Genomic DNA, 17,140 nt, shown 5'->3' with positions numbered 1-17,140 from the left:
TCAGTTAAATAGATCTAGTTTATATTTTTAAAATAAAAAAAATAATATCCAATCCAATTTATTTAAATAGATTGAATTAAAATCCAAAATATAGATTTAAATTTGAAATAAATCTATTTAAATGGATTTAAAATAATATAAATTTAAATTATTATAGATTAAATTAAGATCGATATTATTCTTAATTATGATATTACTAAAAGAGCTTGTTTAACTACTCTCTCTATTAATCATTATATCGTCAATCTATTTTTTTTTCTATCAAATGTTAATGTTAGTTGTTAAATTTTTTGTTAATAAAAGAAATTGAATCCACAATTTCTCTCAATCTCTCTTTCAAAACCCCTTCAAATCAAACTTCTGTTTTCCAAATATTAATTTAAATCCAAGCCAACGCAACCTTAAAATTTTCCTGTAAGCACTAATTATTTGCTAATACTTTTAAGAAATATATTATTTGTTATAATGAAATATAATTTCTTGCTCTGAAATTTAAAATTTAATATTTCGTAAAAAATAAATATTTATAAAGGCTTTAAATTTAACAACAGGATAATTAATAATTAAAATAGAACATTTTGCTTCCAATTAAACCTCTATTCAAACAACGAACTTACACTTTAACAGGTAAACATCAGTCTGGAAGAATCTAAAAAGTAATTTTAGGCATTGAAATCCCTAAGTATGATATTGATACCCTCAATTCAGATGTTTATCACAAATAAAAACTGACAAAAAGTGAAAAGCACAACATTTAATTCAGTAATACTATTGTTCAGGATCAACCACATCTTTTAAATAAGATTATTTCATAAATGTTAAAATAAATAAGAGGACGTGAGAGAATTACTACACTAAGTATTTTACAATTAAAAGAAGAAGCCAGATTTTATCTTGCACCAGCTCGGAACTTCGTTAAAGGTATAAGCATTATATAACAGCAGATTAACTGCAGAGGCACCTATCACAGCATCACCAAGTGTAAAGAAACTCGCCCATTTAGATACCAAAATTGCATGCCTGAACGAAATCTAATTCATAGTCAACATACTTTGTCCAAAGAGGCTTGAATTGAGCCATTGCAATGTCAAGCCATGGTTTCATGTTGCCATTGAAATGCACCACTGCTGCATTGTTAATCTCATCCATGCTGATGCTTGGATTATAGCCAAGTCCCAGAACATGCCATGACTTATCCAGTGGTTTAGTTGTTGAGTAATATGTGATCAGACCTGGTGGCAATGTCCCTAATTTCCATAGTGTTCGGTTTTCATTCTGCAGCAGCATGAGCACACCATGTTAAAACATCATTAGTTAACAATGATTGGAAATGAAATGGATTGTATGAGAATGATTCCATAGCATGTATAGTCTTTGTTTCTATTTTAGTTTCTAAATATGCAGCCTCTAGTGATGCACTGATTAACATGACAAGGAATTTAACAGCATTAACAGGTACCAAACAATGCCAAATGGGGTTAATTTCAAAGTTAAACCTGGGGCTGTATGTTATAATACATGTTTGAGAATGCAAAATAGTGAGAAACTGTAAAGTTGAGGTAAAATGATAAGAGAATTACCAGATTCTGCCAGTAATGATATTCTTCCGTGCATTTTTCCCTTCTCCATGCATCCAAATCAAAGAAATTCATTCCATAAGCCCATGCACAAGCCTTTGGACTAAATTTTGCTTTAATCAAGGGGTGCGAGAAGTTCATGTACTGTGCATATCTATGGAATGATCCAAAACATGTTTCTACAGCTCCATTAACCTTGCCATCCATATCAATCTTCCACAACCCGGTAAGATCCTTCTGAACCACAATGTCATCATCCAAAAACAAAATTTTATGCAGCTTTGGATACATTTCTGGCAAGTAAAATCTTAAATGGTTCAATATGGACAAATATTTGGGATTCCTAAACTTCATATTATTAGTGTCCTTTGTAGCATTCTCAAGCTTGTTCTCGAAGTAAAATCTCTGGAGGTTAGCAGACTCTAATTGTTTAAGGACCGGAACATAAGAAGAGTTCAGGAACTTGTAATCCTCCACTGCCTTGACCTCAATGTGTGCACCATTATAATCCTTCAACTTAAACATCACTTGCATTGCTCCAAGGTTCATCTTATCAGTCACAACATGAAACACATGCTTCCATGGCTCCTTTGCATTCTTTGTTGCTGAATTGACCACAACAGATGCTGCAACAACATTGTCAGAGAACAAGGCATAGTGGTAAAGGTTAGGATCTTCAACTTCTGGAGGGGTAGGCTTCCCCTCAGTTGTGTACTTCTCAGGATGGGCAATCCTCTCTTCCATCAACCTCATGGAGAGACAATGCAAACTCTTTGGAATCGACTTGGCCGCAATGAGGCTCGAGAAAGCACCCTGCTTCTTTGCCTTAGTTAACTGCTCATTCACTGAGAAAATCGTATCCTTCAACTTCTGAATCTTGAGCTGGTTATCAAAGGATTCTTTGGCATCGCCAATCACCTGGCGTGTGGTCTTAATGCGCTCCTTCACTTCCTTCTCCAATTGTCGAACCACTGATTCATCAGCAGGGGATCCATCACTGCTGAAAAGAGTCCTGTATTGAGGTTTTTTCATTAGATCTGAGAAGTTTACTGATAGCTCTGCGAAAATCCTGACAAGCTTTGAGCTCTCGAGCTTCAGTTTGCGTGCATAGGAAGCATACACAAGAGCCAAAGAACGATGATCATCAGCTTGCTTACGAATCTGGTCCAGTCGAGGCTTCAGAGGATCTGTTTTCAGAGCTAGAATGGATCTTCTTATTGACTCAAATCCATGTGAAATACCACCCTCAGAACCCTAGTTCACCACCACAACAACAGATCAGTAACCTTGCTTCGTCAAATCTTTTTCCTTTCTCAGAAACATAAACGATTTAATGACACCACGAAACTTTTCCCCTTACTAATACTACAAGAACAACCCAAATCAAATCAAAACGAAACAACCCTATTTGATTCTCAACAAAATTAGCTCCGAGCCTAGCTCAATAGCACAACCACAATCTTGTATGTTCCCCCAAAAAAGTTTACCCTTTTAAGCAGCGACATTGACATTAAATTTTTCCCAGACTACAAAAGCAAATCAAACCCTGTATTTTTACCAAGAAAATTAGAACACTTCAAGCCCAGTTCAAAAGCACAACAACGGATTAACATCCTTGCTTAATCAAATCTCCGTACTTTCCCATAATAGAAAGCACAAACTTTTTTCACTTCTAGTAACATTGCCATGAAAATCAGCAGAATCAAACCTTCACTGGATCCAGAAAGAATCGGATCCGACCCATTTGAACCCGTGCAATAAGATCCAAAACTAACCCCACCCCACCGAATTTTTTTCCCAATTAAACTAACCCAAAAAGAAAAAAACCCAGAAATCAAGAAATTGCAAAAAAAAAAACAATATTGTTCCACGAGAAAGCACACAGTAGAGAAAAAAAAAAGACATAAAAAAGGTTGAAAATTTATCAAGCACAGAAAGAGCATAAGCTTACCGTTAAGTGGTGTTGATGAGAAGAATAAGAATGGGTAGTGAAGAGAAAAGAGAGGAGGAAGAAAGTGCAGAGAGCTAATGTTATAGCAGAAGTGAAAAGTGTGAAGGTTGGGATCCTTGAAAGTGGAATCCGAGGATTCACCATTTTGGTATGAGAGAACTCCAAAATCAGAGAGAGGAGGCAGCACTTAACTCCAGTGGACTCCCAAAAACATGCACTCTGATTCTCTCTTTCGCTCCCCTTCTTCTCAAAGAGAGACAGAAACAAAGACTCGGATTTGACATTTTATAGTTGAATTTAACTTTAAATGTTACTATACGAAATATAACAAAAAAGAAGGTAAAACCTATACTATTTATTTAGTATTTTCTAGGACAGCTTAAGCCTTTATTACTTTGTTATATTTACTGAATAAAAGAAACATTATCAAATAATAAAAACGAGTTAACAGGTTTGACAATTAATTAATTTTATATTTAAATAATTATTATAAAAAAGAAAAATTATAATAATCTCCACTATTTTTAATTTTAAATGAATCTTTACTTTATTTATCTTTTAAGTTTTTTTAAAAAATATACTCACCTTCCTAAATTTTAATATACTAATCGTATTAAATAAAATATTAAATTTTTAAAATATAAAATTAATGATTGTTTTGTGTAAAATAGAATTGAAATATTTTAGCTTTTATCAAAAATAAAAAATGGGTGTGGTTTTGTTAAAAACACAAAAAATATAAATATTATCTAATAAAATATAAAATAAATAAATATTCATTTGGAAAATATAGAAAGTATGAGTGTTATTTTATTATAGAATATTATTTAACGTATATTATCTCAATAAATAATTTTATATTCTGTGTGGTGCCGACATACTAATGGACTTCAACCTGTGATCTCCGGTAGTGTCGGCTCCACTTTCTCACTGTCACCTTTTCACTTTCAATTCCGCGTTACTTTCTTCTCCGGTTGCCTGTTACCCACCAAATGTCATTTCCTTTTTCTATTTTCCAGAAAGGAAACATCTATTTAAGCTGATTGTTAAGTCAGCAGCTTATATTAAAAACAAAACATAAACTTACAATATTTTATTCTTTGACTTTTAATTCAAATTTAATTTCTTAATTATGATATTTTTTACCATTTTAACTTTTAAATCACATATTTGTTAACTAAATTATATTTGGAGTGTTACTCAACTAAATCGCATTACATTTCAACACAGTAAAATAGAATAAAATATATATTAAGAACATAAATTTCAATTAATATAATTGATCAGATTCTTCACAAATAAAATCGATAAAAATTTAGTACCTATAATAATAACCTAAGAAACATGTGTTTTGAAAAATGAACTTTAGATTACTATTTGTATCTACAATAATAACATATAAAACCTCTGAACCTATTTAAAAAAAATGAGAACAAATTTTACATAAAAGAGTAGTAGCCGTGTATAGAAAATTGTGATTGGACAGTTATTTTTATTTTTTAAATATAATTAAGGGTCAAAAATTCTGTATATTAAATGAGAAATTATATATATACAAGTTGAATAAAGTGATAATATAATAATTTAAATAAATCACTATCTCTCTAAAGTTTATTTTTTCCATTTCTTTTTAAGATCATGAACTAATAATGTATTTCATTAATATTCGAATCTACCATAACGAACTTAACATAGAATAAAAAATATTCATCTTATCATAATTTTGTTTTAGAGGAAAGTTTTGTCTTTTTGTTTTTCTTAAATTATTTGCATGTGGAGATTGATGGGTAAAGATTAACTTCTGCTAGTTTGAAGTTGTAGTATAGTTGGTTTGATGACCAAAGTTTTTCATGGGCAGGTTTGAGTTTTCTGTATGAATCATGGGTTGCTGGAATTTTAGAGTAATTAGATTTTCAGGTAAGAAAAATTAGTTAAATGTTTGATAAAACCTTGAGGTAGAAGATCTTAGTGTTTGTGCTTAGTTATGACTTAGTTACATTAATTGTATTTTATGCAAGGACATGTGACTCAAGATTATTTAATGTTAAGTTGGTTAATTGTAGATTGATTTACGTTGTCATAAAAGTCCTTTCGATTGAGTTTAAAAAATATTTGATGAAACTATTATAAATTGTTGTCTTAATTTCCATATGATATTATGAAAATTGTTTAAAAAGCTTGAATATAGTTGTGGTTTTACTGTTAATGGAAGAAGGATGTATTTACTTTTGGTTATTGCAATTTTGATTGGGTTTCAAAAATTATAAACTATATTTGATTGTATTATGATAATATTGATTTCAGTTTTGATTTGGAACAGTTAATGGAATCAAGTGTGTAAGATGTTTTGGTGTGAACCATTTAGGTTGAAATTAATTTAGAAAGGTTAAGACAAATTTAATTATTTTAGATTAGAGAAATGGTATGAGATGGTTTTGACTAACGGGGTATGCAATGGTCATAAGAGATTATATAAGTTATTGATGTTTGATAGTGAAGTTACGTATATAGATGCTTTTGAAAGTTGTTGCATAGATTAAAGTACCAAATTGGGGTGTCTAAGTAATTGGGGACTTTGTAAAACTTCATTTTTTTTTCATATTCTGTTTGGTGGATCTCCCAACCATCTAATAATTTGTGTAAAAGAGGAAATGAATTTTACTATGATAATTTCACTTGATCAATGAATCCAAACCTAAGAGCAAGTGGAGAAAATATTTTGTTAAAGATGCTTAACAATTTTGTAGGCACAGGGCAGATCAATGCTTTTCAAACTGGGTTTAATGGTCATCATGAAAGTTTTAGGATGTTAATTTTACAATGGTTTTTTGGAATCATTAAAAAAAAAGTTTAGAACTTTAGTTATATAAATTTTTGTGAGCAAATATAGTTTTGGTTGAAGTTATTGTAACGGTTGAAAGTTTAAGAAAAGTAAATGTTCTTTTTACATTTGAAGTTTTTACTAGAGTTATAAATTATTTTCTTAATTTTCTTGTAAATTATATCTAAGTATTATTGGTGAGTGAAACTTGGTATAAGTTGTTATCTTTAGGTTTAATACTTATTTTGGTTTCTCGGTTTGTAAGGTTTGTTCAAAGTTGCTCTCCTTTTTTTTAAAAGTTCACTAACCTATATTTTACAAAAACGGTTCACATTAATCATTTTTGCTGTTAAAAAGGCTAAAGACAGACTTGCCCCCTGGCGGAAACTTGATGACTTGTACAGTTATTATTAATGTGGCACTATGAGGTCATTTAAGGTGTTAATTATATTTAAGGTTAAAACACTTCATATTTTCTTTCTCTAAGTCGAGTTATGTTTGGTTTACATATCCTATGGTTTGAGTTATTAATTGGTTTGAATGATGATAGAAAGGTATTAAGATGGTGAGTTATGTTGGGCTAACAGATCTTGTGATTTGAGTTATTGGTTGGTTTGAATTAGGTCGATTTGTATAACTAAACTATATTGTGAATCATGGGTATTGTGTTTTGAAGTGATAAGTTTTACTACATTTTGCATAACTTAGAGTAACAATGGGAAAGATAGTATTGTGTTGAGATTTATTTAACTTGTGTACTTGAATTAGGAAAAAATGAGGATACTGAATTGATGCTTTGAATTATGTTTGGTACTCATATGGATTGATTATGAGTTTTTCAACCATTAGAATTGAGACTTTGATTGATTATAAGTGTAGTTTTGTACTGGCATCATCTATATCGTTGGGTGTCAAGTGAGCATCGTTGAGTGTTACCATGATTTTTTTTAACAAAGTGTTCCAAGGGTCTCACCGTCAGGCGACGCTTAGGTACATTCAAGCACTGTCATGATAGTGAGTTTTGACTTTGTGGCACTAAACAATGGCTATTTGCGTTAGACGGTAGTTTTTGTGAAAACCTTTCTGACTATAAGTGATTTATAATTTAATATATATATATATATATATATATATATATATATATATATTCTTCTAATACCACAAATTGTATTGATGACTATATTGATTTAGGCTAGTTAGTGTAGGAATGTTTTTGAAAATTTATGTGATATTAGTAATCAAATTAGTTATTTCCAAGGGAGTGACATTGGGCGACAACTTTAAATACAAATATTGTAAATGATTAATTTTAAAACATTCCTTGAAATAATGATGTGTCGTTGAGTCTCAATAGTTATTTTCATGAAAAAATACTACTATTTAGGATGTCAAAGTGTATTGAAAGAGACTTTGAAGACTCAGACTATGTTGACTCAATTAATGTCTAACTTACATAAAGTACAACATCTAGGTGGTGTGAGTCAAAGGAGACTCCACATGGAAGACGATATGATATGCAATAGGATCATAAGGAGTTGGTGGAATTATCCCTAACATGACTTGTTTGGAGACATTGGTCTTGAGTGATGGGATATCAATGGAGGATTTGGTAGTAAGTAGGATAGGTACAAAATTTCACAAGTCCATTCAATATACTAGTCTACCAGAAGCAAGAGTCTAGAATTATTTTTGTTGTTTGAGCATCATTGGGATTATAGTTGTTTGAGCATCATTGGGATGATAGTTGTTTGAGCCATTAGGTTGAGCCATGTGGGCTAATACCTAATACATGATTTGATGAATGTGAACTATTTATGTCTTTGGGGTAAATTTTGTAAATTGGGATGTTTGGATAGAGTAGTATAGTTTGACGTTGAATAGTACATGTTCATTGATTGAGAATTTTGTGAGTTTTTATGTTGGACTTTAATGAATAACCGACATTTAAATTTTATATCCTTTATTCATTTATAAATTATATTTTCCTTACTTTTCTTTAAATGCATTAACTTGATATTTTTTATTTGTGTGTTGTTTATTTTCTTCTCTTTAGTAGTGTTCATTGGCATTGATTTCACTATTTAAGAGAAATGGCAAAGACAGATTTTAGTATACAGTAATGTTCACTTCTAGTGATTTGAAGGGAAGGAAATGTGAAGATTAACGAGATGTATGTTTAATTTATCATTCGTGGATGACAAGAGATTTGCAAGAAATTGATATAAAATATCATTTTTGCCCTACTTTTATTTTATAATTTGTTGTAAGTATAATCATTCAAACACACTATTTTTCATCTTGTTGGTTTGAAATGGGTACTTTTTTTAATATTGATATTTGTTATTGTCAAGATATAAAAAAATTTGTTTTCCACTTCAAAGAGAACGGTCTCTTTCCCCAATGTACTTTCAAGATAAAAAAATATTTTTTTTATTTGACTTTACTTAAATAAAAATTTATTTTATTTAAAAAATAATTTTAATTTTTTTCCTTCTTATAATATTTTTTTCAATAAATATTATTTTACACTACTTTTGTTACCAATGACATTTTGGTAATCTTTATTTTCTATCAATTAAAACAATTTTTATGTCACATGGATAAAATTCTACACTATTTTTCACAAACTTTACCTCTAAATTTACTATCATTCATTTCCAAATTCACTCAAATAAATAACAAAAAAATTACTCTCAAATCCATCCAATCACTCTCCCCAAATCATCTCCCTAAGGGTGTGTTCACTTTGGGGAGATGATTTGAGGGAGAGGAAGTGGATGGATTTGAAGGGATTTGAGAGTTAATTTTTTGTTGTTTGTTTAAGTGGATTTGGAGGTGAGTGAGAATGAATTTGGAAGTAAAGTTTGTAAATATTAGTAGGATTTGACCGATGTGACAGATAAAAAAAATGGTTTATTTGGTAAAAATTGAAGATTAGCAAAATACCCTTAGTAGTAAAAGTAATATAAAATGATAATTATTAGTATTATATATAATTGTAGAAATTATTATAAAGAGAGAAAAAAATAAAAAATAAAATTCCATTATTATTATTATTATTATTATTATTATTATTTTATGTGTGTAAATCTTTACATTCAAAAGTGATGAATACTGTAAGGATAAAATTGAGAATTGACATGAATCGTTGCAAATCTTCGCAGTGGATGGAAGATAAGAAAATTTCATTCTCCAATAATCAGCGCTTTCAATTACGTGCAAATCCTTTAAAGCAAACGCAAAACTCATTTGAATTCTGTCATAGCAAATCAGCGCTTTCAATTACGTACAAATCCTTTCACAAATTTCAATTTTACCCTTGAATCAATAACCTATTTGTTTGAAATGGATTCAATAAAATGAATAATAATAATAATAATAATAATAATTATTATTATTATTATTATTAATATTATTATTATTAATATTATTATTATTATTAATATTATTATTATTATTATTTCAATTTACTAAATTATTAAAAATATGAAAATTAAAAATATGAAAATTAAAAATAAATTCATTTTACTAAAATAAAATTTTTGTACAATATTAAAATTAATTTTAATAATTAATGTTAATTTTTTACTCTTTATAAACATTTTTACAATTAAATATAACATTAATCATTATCATTTTATATTACTTTAATAATTAGGGACATTTTGGTAATATTTAATTTCTACCAGTTAAACACATTTTTCTTATCCTTCACATCAATCAAATCCTGTACTAATTTTTATAAACTTTACTTCCAAATCCACTTTCATTTACCTCTAAATCCACTCAAACAAACAACAATTAATTCACCCTCAAATCCCCTGAAATCCATCAACTCACTCTTCCCCAATTCCTTTCCCCCAAGTGAACACACCCTAAATTACTATAGTATTTTGTTTATAATGATCCTAATTGACAAAGTTGAGTTATATATATATATATATATATATATATATATATATATATATATATATATATATTATTAGCTATTACTCACAAATATATTTTGAGAATTTTAGAGGTTACACTACAAATTTTAATTTTAACATGTAAATATATAACCTTCCTTAAAATACCAAAATTATTATTAATTTTTAATTTTAAAAGTAATAAACAAAGAATGATTGTATATACAAATTTGAATTTTAACAGAATAAAAGTAATTTTTAAAACATCAAGAGTAACCATTTTTTAAAAATTGTCCCGTTCTTGTGTTCCAGTGACATGAAATAACTGTATTGCCTTACGACCAAACATGATACAAGTGGCTTGATTAACCTTAAAAATGTTTCATTATTGTTTGATGTTGTTGTAAAGTAAAAAAAGATTTTTGGGCCCATTATGAATCTGATTTGTCTTTTTTTTAGTGTTATTTTGACTTTTTAGAGTACCAATTGGCATGCAAATGGTTTATACCTAAAATTATATATGAAATTCATGGTTGGTACTCCAATTGGGTGTAGCAGCATTAACGAAAAGACTGAAACATTAAGTTATCAACATTCAACAAGTCAGTTATTTTTTTTTTTTTATGATATTGGAATGTGAGCAAACTTTCCAATAGTAGAAAAAGTCTTGGTAGTTATAGATTAGACGTGTGAACCATTTCCTTTGCAGGGGAAGAGAAAAACACAAAAAATAAATGAGTTATATAAGAAGGTTGGAACAACAAATATGCAGAATTTAGCAGTACCTCAGAACCAAAGGGTGTGCTATTAAAATTTTCCATTAGTGAATGGCTACTTAGCCTTTTGACCCATCTCAACCATAGAGGACCATTTTTGCAATCTCATTAATTTTTGTATTTGGAATAAAAAAATTATATTTTAAATTATATTCATCAAATAAAAAATATATTCCAAATACAAATATATTTTAGATTATACAATTCAATATTTTTTTTTATTTTAAATTATTTTTTTATATTTTAGATTATACATTTCATAATAAAACATAAAAGATATATTTTAGATTGTATATTTTAGGATACAAAACTTATTTTTCGGATTATCTGAAATACAATCATTTATAGGAATGCAGAAAGAAATTTATGGTGGCGCAGGAAGAAGCTACCTCATCAGAGACTTACAAGGCGGGCCTAAAATATGCCCAAGAAGGAGACCCAAAAACCCTTCTGAAGGAGATTTGTTGAATGGGACTTTCATAGGCTTTTTCTTCCTGCACCCCATAATTTCTACCTACACTTTTATATTTCTTTAAAATATGCATTTTACCATCATAAAAGTGACTTCTAAATTACTGGTTGCATGATTTTTTTTTTTTGTAAAATGTTTTCCAAAAAGTTTCAAAACACGATTTTTGGAATAAGCATCCTATGACAAAATTACTGGAAGAGTGTTTCTCTCTATATTATTTTACATCTTTCTATATATCTTTACCTTCGTTAAAAAAAATCTTTCAACATATTTTGAAATATGTTAAAAAGAATCTTTTAACGAATTTTGAATTTGTTGAAGGATTTTTTTTAATAAATTTTAAAATTTATTGAAAAGAAGTGAGATGTAGAATGTTGAAATATGGGGGAAGTGCAAGAAGAAACACTTTTACTATAATATGATTTATAGAACAAGTTTTTGGAAACACATAAAATGTATTTTGGAATGAAATTTTCATAACAGAAATTTTGGAACAAGCTTTTTAAAAGACACTATATATGTTCTGAAATGAGCTTTCCAAAACGAGTTATTTTCTTCTCAATGTGTTCTTGCTCTCTTTTTCTTCCGATGCAATGGTGACAGTGGTATGATGCAATAAAAAAGGATATTTTAGTCTTTTTCTGTTAGCACGAACTGCAGTTAGTTATAACGGCTTACAAGAAGAAAAAAAACTCCTCTTATAATATTTTTTTTCTTTGTTGCATATGAAGAGGATTGGTAGAGTTGAAGGTGTTAAACTTAGCTCACTGGTAAGTATAAAATATATTTGGGTGTTGCTCCCTCTACCACCACCCCTTGCTCCCTCCACCACCCTATTCCTGTTTTATCCCTCTCTTTATTTTCTCATTCCTATTTTACCCTTAGTAAAATTTTAGGGTTAATATTCTTTAACCTCTACCCACTCCAATCCTCTACATGTATGCAGCGACAACTCTTCTTCCTCTTTATCGTTCGTCCCCTCATTGTTTTATTGAGCTCTTCTTCCTCTCTTTCACGTTCCACTCCTTCCTCTCATTCTTTAATTGTGATAGAATTGTGGTCTGAGAGTGTGGTGGACTTTCATTAGCTGGTGTGCAGAGATTGCAAGTGGTGGTGGAAGCAATTGATCAGCCGTGTCAAGATCGGTGTGTGGTGGTGCGTGGTGGTGCTTGAAGGATTCGTCGCGAAGGTGCGTAATAAACTCTAAAAGAAATAAACGTATAATCTTTAAACAGATGTGAGCATCCGTCAGCAGATGTCAACATCCGTTTAAGGGAAAACGAATGTCGATATCCATTTTGCCTTAAACGGATGTTGACATCCGCTGACGGATGCTCACATCCGTTTAAAGATTACATGTTTATTTTTCAATTTATTTTTATTAGTTTATTTTTTTATATTAATTTTGGAGATATTTTAATAATGTAATTTATATGTTTTGATGTATTATTTTTGAATATATTTTTGATGTATTTTAATAATGTATTTTTGAAGATCTTTATTGTTATTAGTTTATATTTATATTTTTATGTATTTTGCACGCTATTGTATAATATATATTTTTTATATATGGTTTTTGTATTCTTTAACAATTTTATAATTATATAAAAATTATTTATTAGTTTAATTATATGAAATATATAATTTTATTATATTAATATTTTTATATTTGTTTGGTTAATTATTAATTATGTTAATAAGACTTATTATAACTTTATAGGTGATTATTGTTTAAAATGGATGAATATCTTCATATGGATTCTCAAGTTGGTTCTAGTTTGATATCCGATTTCTCTTCATTCATTAGCGAAGTTGGAGAGGGAGATTTAACAAATAAATTTACCACAAATGAAATATTTCGTTCACGAGAGCACTTAATTGATTGGGTAAGAGGGATGACTTATGATTTAGGATTTGTTGTGGTAATAGTAAGATCTGATATAGCTACTGGTGTACGGGGAAGAAAAATGTTCGTCATACTTGGATGTGAAAGAGGAGGGAAATATCGGAAATACAAAGCCGATGCGTTGCCTAGTGTATACGACACTCGTAAATGTGACCGTTCATTTAGATTAAAGGGTAAACCATGTTCAGACGGGGATGAATGGGTGTTGAAGGTGATGTGTGGACATCATAACCATGAGTTGGCTGAAACTTTAGTTAGGCATCCTTATGCTGGCAGGTTAAATATGAGTGAGCAGTCATTACTGGTTGATATGACAAAGAGTAAAGTTACACCTGTAAATATTTTATTAACCCTCAAACAAAATAATGATCGAAATGTCACAACGATTAAACAAATCTACAACGCAAGGCAAGCGTATAAACAATCATTGAGAGGGTCCAGAATTGAACTACAACAACTTATGATGTTGTTGGACCGAGATAAGTACATTCATTGGAGTAGGTGTGCCGATGATTCAAAGGTTGTTACTGGCCTGTTTTGGACACATCCTGATGCAGTGAAATTGTTAAACTCATTTAATGTTGTATTTTTTATGGATTCCACATATAAAACAAACAGATATAGACTTCTGTTGCTTGAGATTGTGGGCAAGACGTCTACATGGTTAAACTTCTCTACAACATTTGCTTTCTTGTCTACTGAACGGTAGAGTAATTTCATATGGGCTTTGGAAAAGCTGAAAGGTTTATTTTTAACATCTGAGGGTGGTCCTAAAGTCATTGTCACTGACCGAGACTTGGCTTTGATGAATGCCATTGCTAATGTATTCCCTGAGTCATATCAGATGTTATGTCAGTTCCACATCCTTAAAAATGTTAAAGCTAAATGCAAAATGTTAGTTTATTCTAGTGAGGTTTGGGATGTGTTGATGGATGCATGGGAAAATGTGATGGATTGTGCTGATGAGAGCTTGTTTGTTGAGTATGTGAATGGTCTTCAATACGCGAGCATTTCATGGCCTTTGTTCTTTGAATATGTGAATCAGACTTGGATTATTCCGTATAGTACATACTTTGTAAAGTTCTAGACGAACCGAGTAGTGCATTTAGGGAACACAACCACAAATAGGTATGTTGTAATGTTATTTTATTTATTTGTTTTGTAGATAAATATTTATTTGCACTTGTTGATGTTTTTTTTTTATTTTAGGGTTGAGTATGCTCATTGGATTCTGAAGAAAGTTTTGGGCAATAATATGGGTGATTTGTGTTCTTGTTGGGATAACATTCATAACGTCGTTATCCTACAACACAACAAAATTAAGGCATAATTTGAAAGAAGTATGTTGCTCACGAGTGACCCTTTTAAAGGATACAAATATAGAAAACTTATTGGGCGTGTCTCTCGATATCCATTGGATCTTATTGCTAAGGAATTGAAAAGAGTGCAACAGATAGGATTGGACTCATCAAAGTGTGGATGCGCATTGAGACGTACATTTGGTGTCCCCTGTGCATGTGAATTAGCACGGTATAATGTTGGATTGATCCCTCTGGGTGAATTTCATATCATGTGGCGAAGATTGCATTTCTCAAATGTTGAATTAAATGAAACTGAGCCCGAGTTATCCATTAAAGATGAGTTGAAAAAAGTAGAAGAACGATTCAATGAGGTTGACATTGGAGGTAAAGTCACCATCAAGCAGAAGTTACTTGACATTACTTGTCCTAAATTGACATCAATGGTCCCTCCACTACATAAAGTCAAGACAAAGGGTGCTAAAAAAAGTAAAGTTCAACGAAGAGAAAGGTCTACGACGCGGGATCCATCATATTTTGAGTATGTCGATGCCTTTCATTCAACCATAGAATCTTCAACTGTGAAAAGTAAATTACAATCAAAGCCAAATGTAATGAAGAAAAAGAGAGTTCCAATGATAGACCAGTTTCATTCTATTACTCACCCTTTCATTGTGGATGTTGTTGATGTTGTGGCTGATGGTCATTGTGGATATAGATGCATTGATGTGTCGTTGGGACTCAGAGAAGATTCATGGCCCGTTATCAGAAATGATTTGTACAAAGAACTCAGTCAATGGCGTGATGAATATGCAAGCCTAGTAGGAGGGTATGATAGACTAGAAGACCTAAGGAACTCTTTGTTGGTGCAGTCACAGTCGACACTGTTTTATGTATTTTATTTATTATATTTATTTTATCTAACAACTTCTTTTATTTATAACAGGCTAACAGGAATAAGTGGATGACATTACCAGACATTGGTTATGCAATTTCTAACCGATATAATGTCATCTTAGTGTGTATGTCATCATCTCAAAATTATACTATCTTTCCACTACGTTCCATACCACTTTTTGATATAAACTCAACATCGATTAATTTGTATAGGACATGTTCATGGATGTCATTTCGTGCAGGTAATTGTATTATTTTGTGATTTCATTTGAAAATTACTTATGACTCAATTAAGTATTGTAATTTGTATTATGGCAGGTTAAGTTACAAGAAGGTTGTCCTTTGCCCATGGTGAATATCATATCCTCAACCCACTGTTATCTTGAGGCACGAGCATGGTCATCTATTTATACTAGCAGGATGCAAGCATTTGCACAGTTGATGGGCGTAACGACATCTTATATTGACTTGGGTGATTCGTGATATTTATGAAGATATGTAAAAATACACTATTACTTTTTGTTAAGGTGTAAATTCAATTTTAAGTTTTATGAACCAATAATTTTGAAATCCAGGCAACTGACTATGATGGAACATAATTAATATCATTATTATGAGCTCGATATAAACTCCGATAATATATGTTTAATTGTCGGAAACATTGGTTATGCGATCTAAATTTTATATTGAGGAAATACAAAAAATTTTAAGAAATGAAAATGTATAGCTACATTAACAATGCTAAAATATTAAATGCATTATCATACAAATGTTAAAATTAAAAAGTACGACTACATTAACAATGTAAAACATACAAAATGTAGTAATTTACTTAAGGCCAAATTTTGGAAAAGAAAATTATTTAACGAACACTTAAGGTAAACATTAGTGTATCCCAAATAACACATAATCTCGTGAGTAATAACTTGTTAAAAAAATGAAATACAAAGTCCTATCAATTGGACGTCGACCATCTACCATGCATATGCCTCTGCCCTCTCCTAGTCGGAGAATATTCGTCGATGCCCTCATTAGCAATCTGAAGCAGGTCCACCAACACCTGATGTGCAATAGTACCCTCGATCACATGACGACAGGATATCAACGATATTAACATTCTCGCCATTCGCTTAAATCTAGCCTGCATTATAATTATATCAAACAAATAAATAAACATGGTTGAGAAAATTTAATAACATAAGCAGTGAAAAATAACATACCACGATGCCAGATGGTGAAGGTGGAGAGGATCTACGATGGGGTCGTGCCTCCTGTGGAACATCGGGGCATTGTGTAAGCGCAAGAGCCGGTCTCACGTCAAGTGGAGCAGGAATAATATAGCGATGTGAAACTCTCCTAAACCACTGTATGTATCCATCGACACATTCAGAAGGGTATGATGCCTGTCTCACATTGATAATAACGTGATTCATGAAGTGCAACCACGCATAATCAACAGCGACTACATCTGCATCTGCAACGGCAGTGGGTGGTCGTGGAATCTCCTGGTAAACCCAAACTGCCTCATCACACG

General features: G+C 30.7%; 3 protein-coding genes across 3 annotated transcripts; 2 read left to right on the top strand and 1 right to left on the bottom strand.

Moving 5' to 3' along the window:
* Positions 1 to 729: 729 nt before the first annotated feature.
* LOC108329382 (galacturonosyltransferase 8) lies at positions 730 to 3,799 on the bottom strand. Its single transcript, XM_017563558.2, has 3 exons — positions 3,529 to 3,799; positions 1,581 to 2,831; positions 730 to 1,275 (listed from the first exon to the last, which is right to left on the bottom strand). Exons 1-3 carry the CDS (start codon positions 3,670 to 3,672, stop codon positions 1,000 to 1,002), a joined length of 1,671 nt encoding a protein of 556 aa, XP_017419047.1. The 5' UTR covers positions 3,673 to 3,799; the 3' UTR covers positions 730 to 999.
* Positions 3,800 to 13,241: 9,442 nt separating this feature from the next.
* Positions 13,242 to 14,498, top strand: LOC108327397 (uncharacterized). Its single transcript, XM_052872561.1, has 2 exons — positions 13,242 to 13,967; positions 14,121 to 14,498. The coding sequence occupies exons 1-2, from the start codon at positions 13,242 to 13,244 to the stop codon at positions 14,496 to 14,498; spliced, it is 1,104 nt and encodes a 367-aa protein (XP_052728521.1).
* Positions 14,499 to 14,753: 255 nt separating this feature from the next.
* LOC108327396 (uncharacterized) lies at positions 14,754 to 16,089 on the top strand. The gene is made up of 2 exons (XM_017561104.1): positions 14,754 to 15,602; positions 15,925 to 16,089. Exons 1-2 carry the CDS (start codon positions 14,754 to 14,756, stop codon positions 16,087 to 16,089), a joined length of 1,014 nt encoding a protein of 337 aa, XP_017416593.1.
* The last annotated feature ends 1,051 nt before the right edge of the window (positions 16,090 to 17,140 follow it).

This window comes from Vigna angularis, chromosome 2 (genome assembly GCF_016808095.1).
Source record: "Vigna angularis cultivar LongXiaoDou No.4 chromosome 2, ASM1680809v1, whole genome shotgun sequence".
Classification (NCBI taxonomy): domain Eukaryota; kingdom Viridiplantae; phylum Streptophyta; class Magnoliopsida; order Fabales; family Fabaceae; genus Vigna; species Vigna angularis.
Note: the sequence above shows the minus strand (reverse complement) of the source record. Positions and strands in the feature narration are given on the sequence as shown.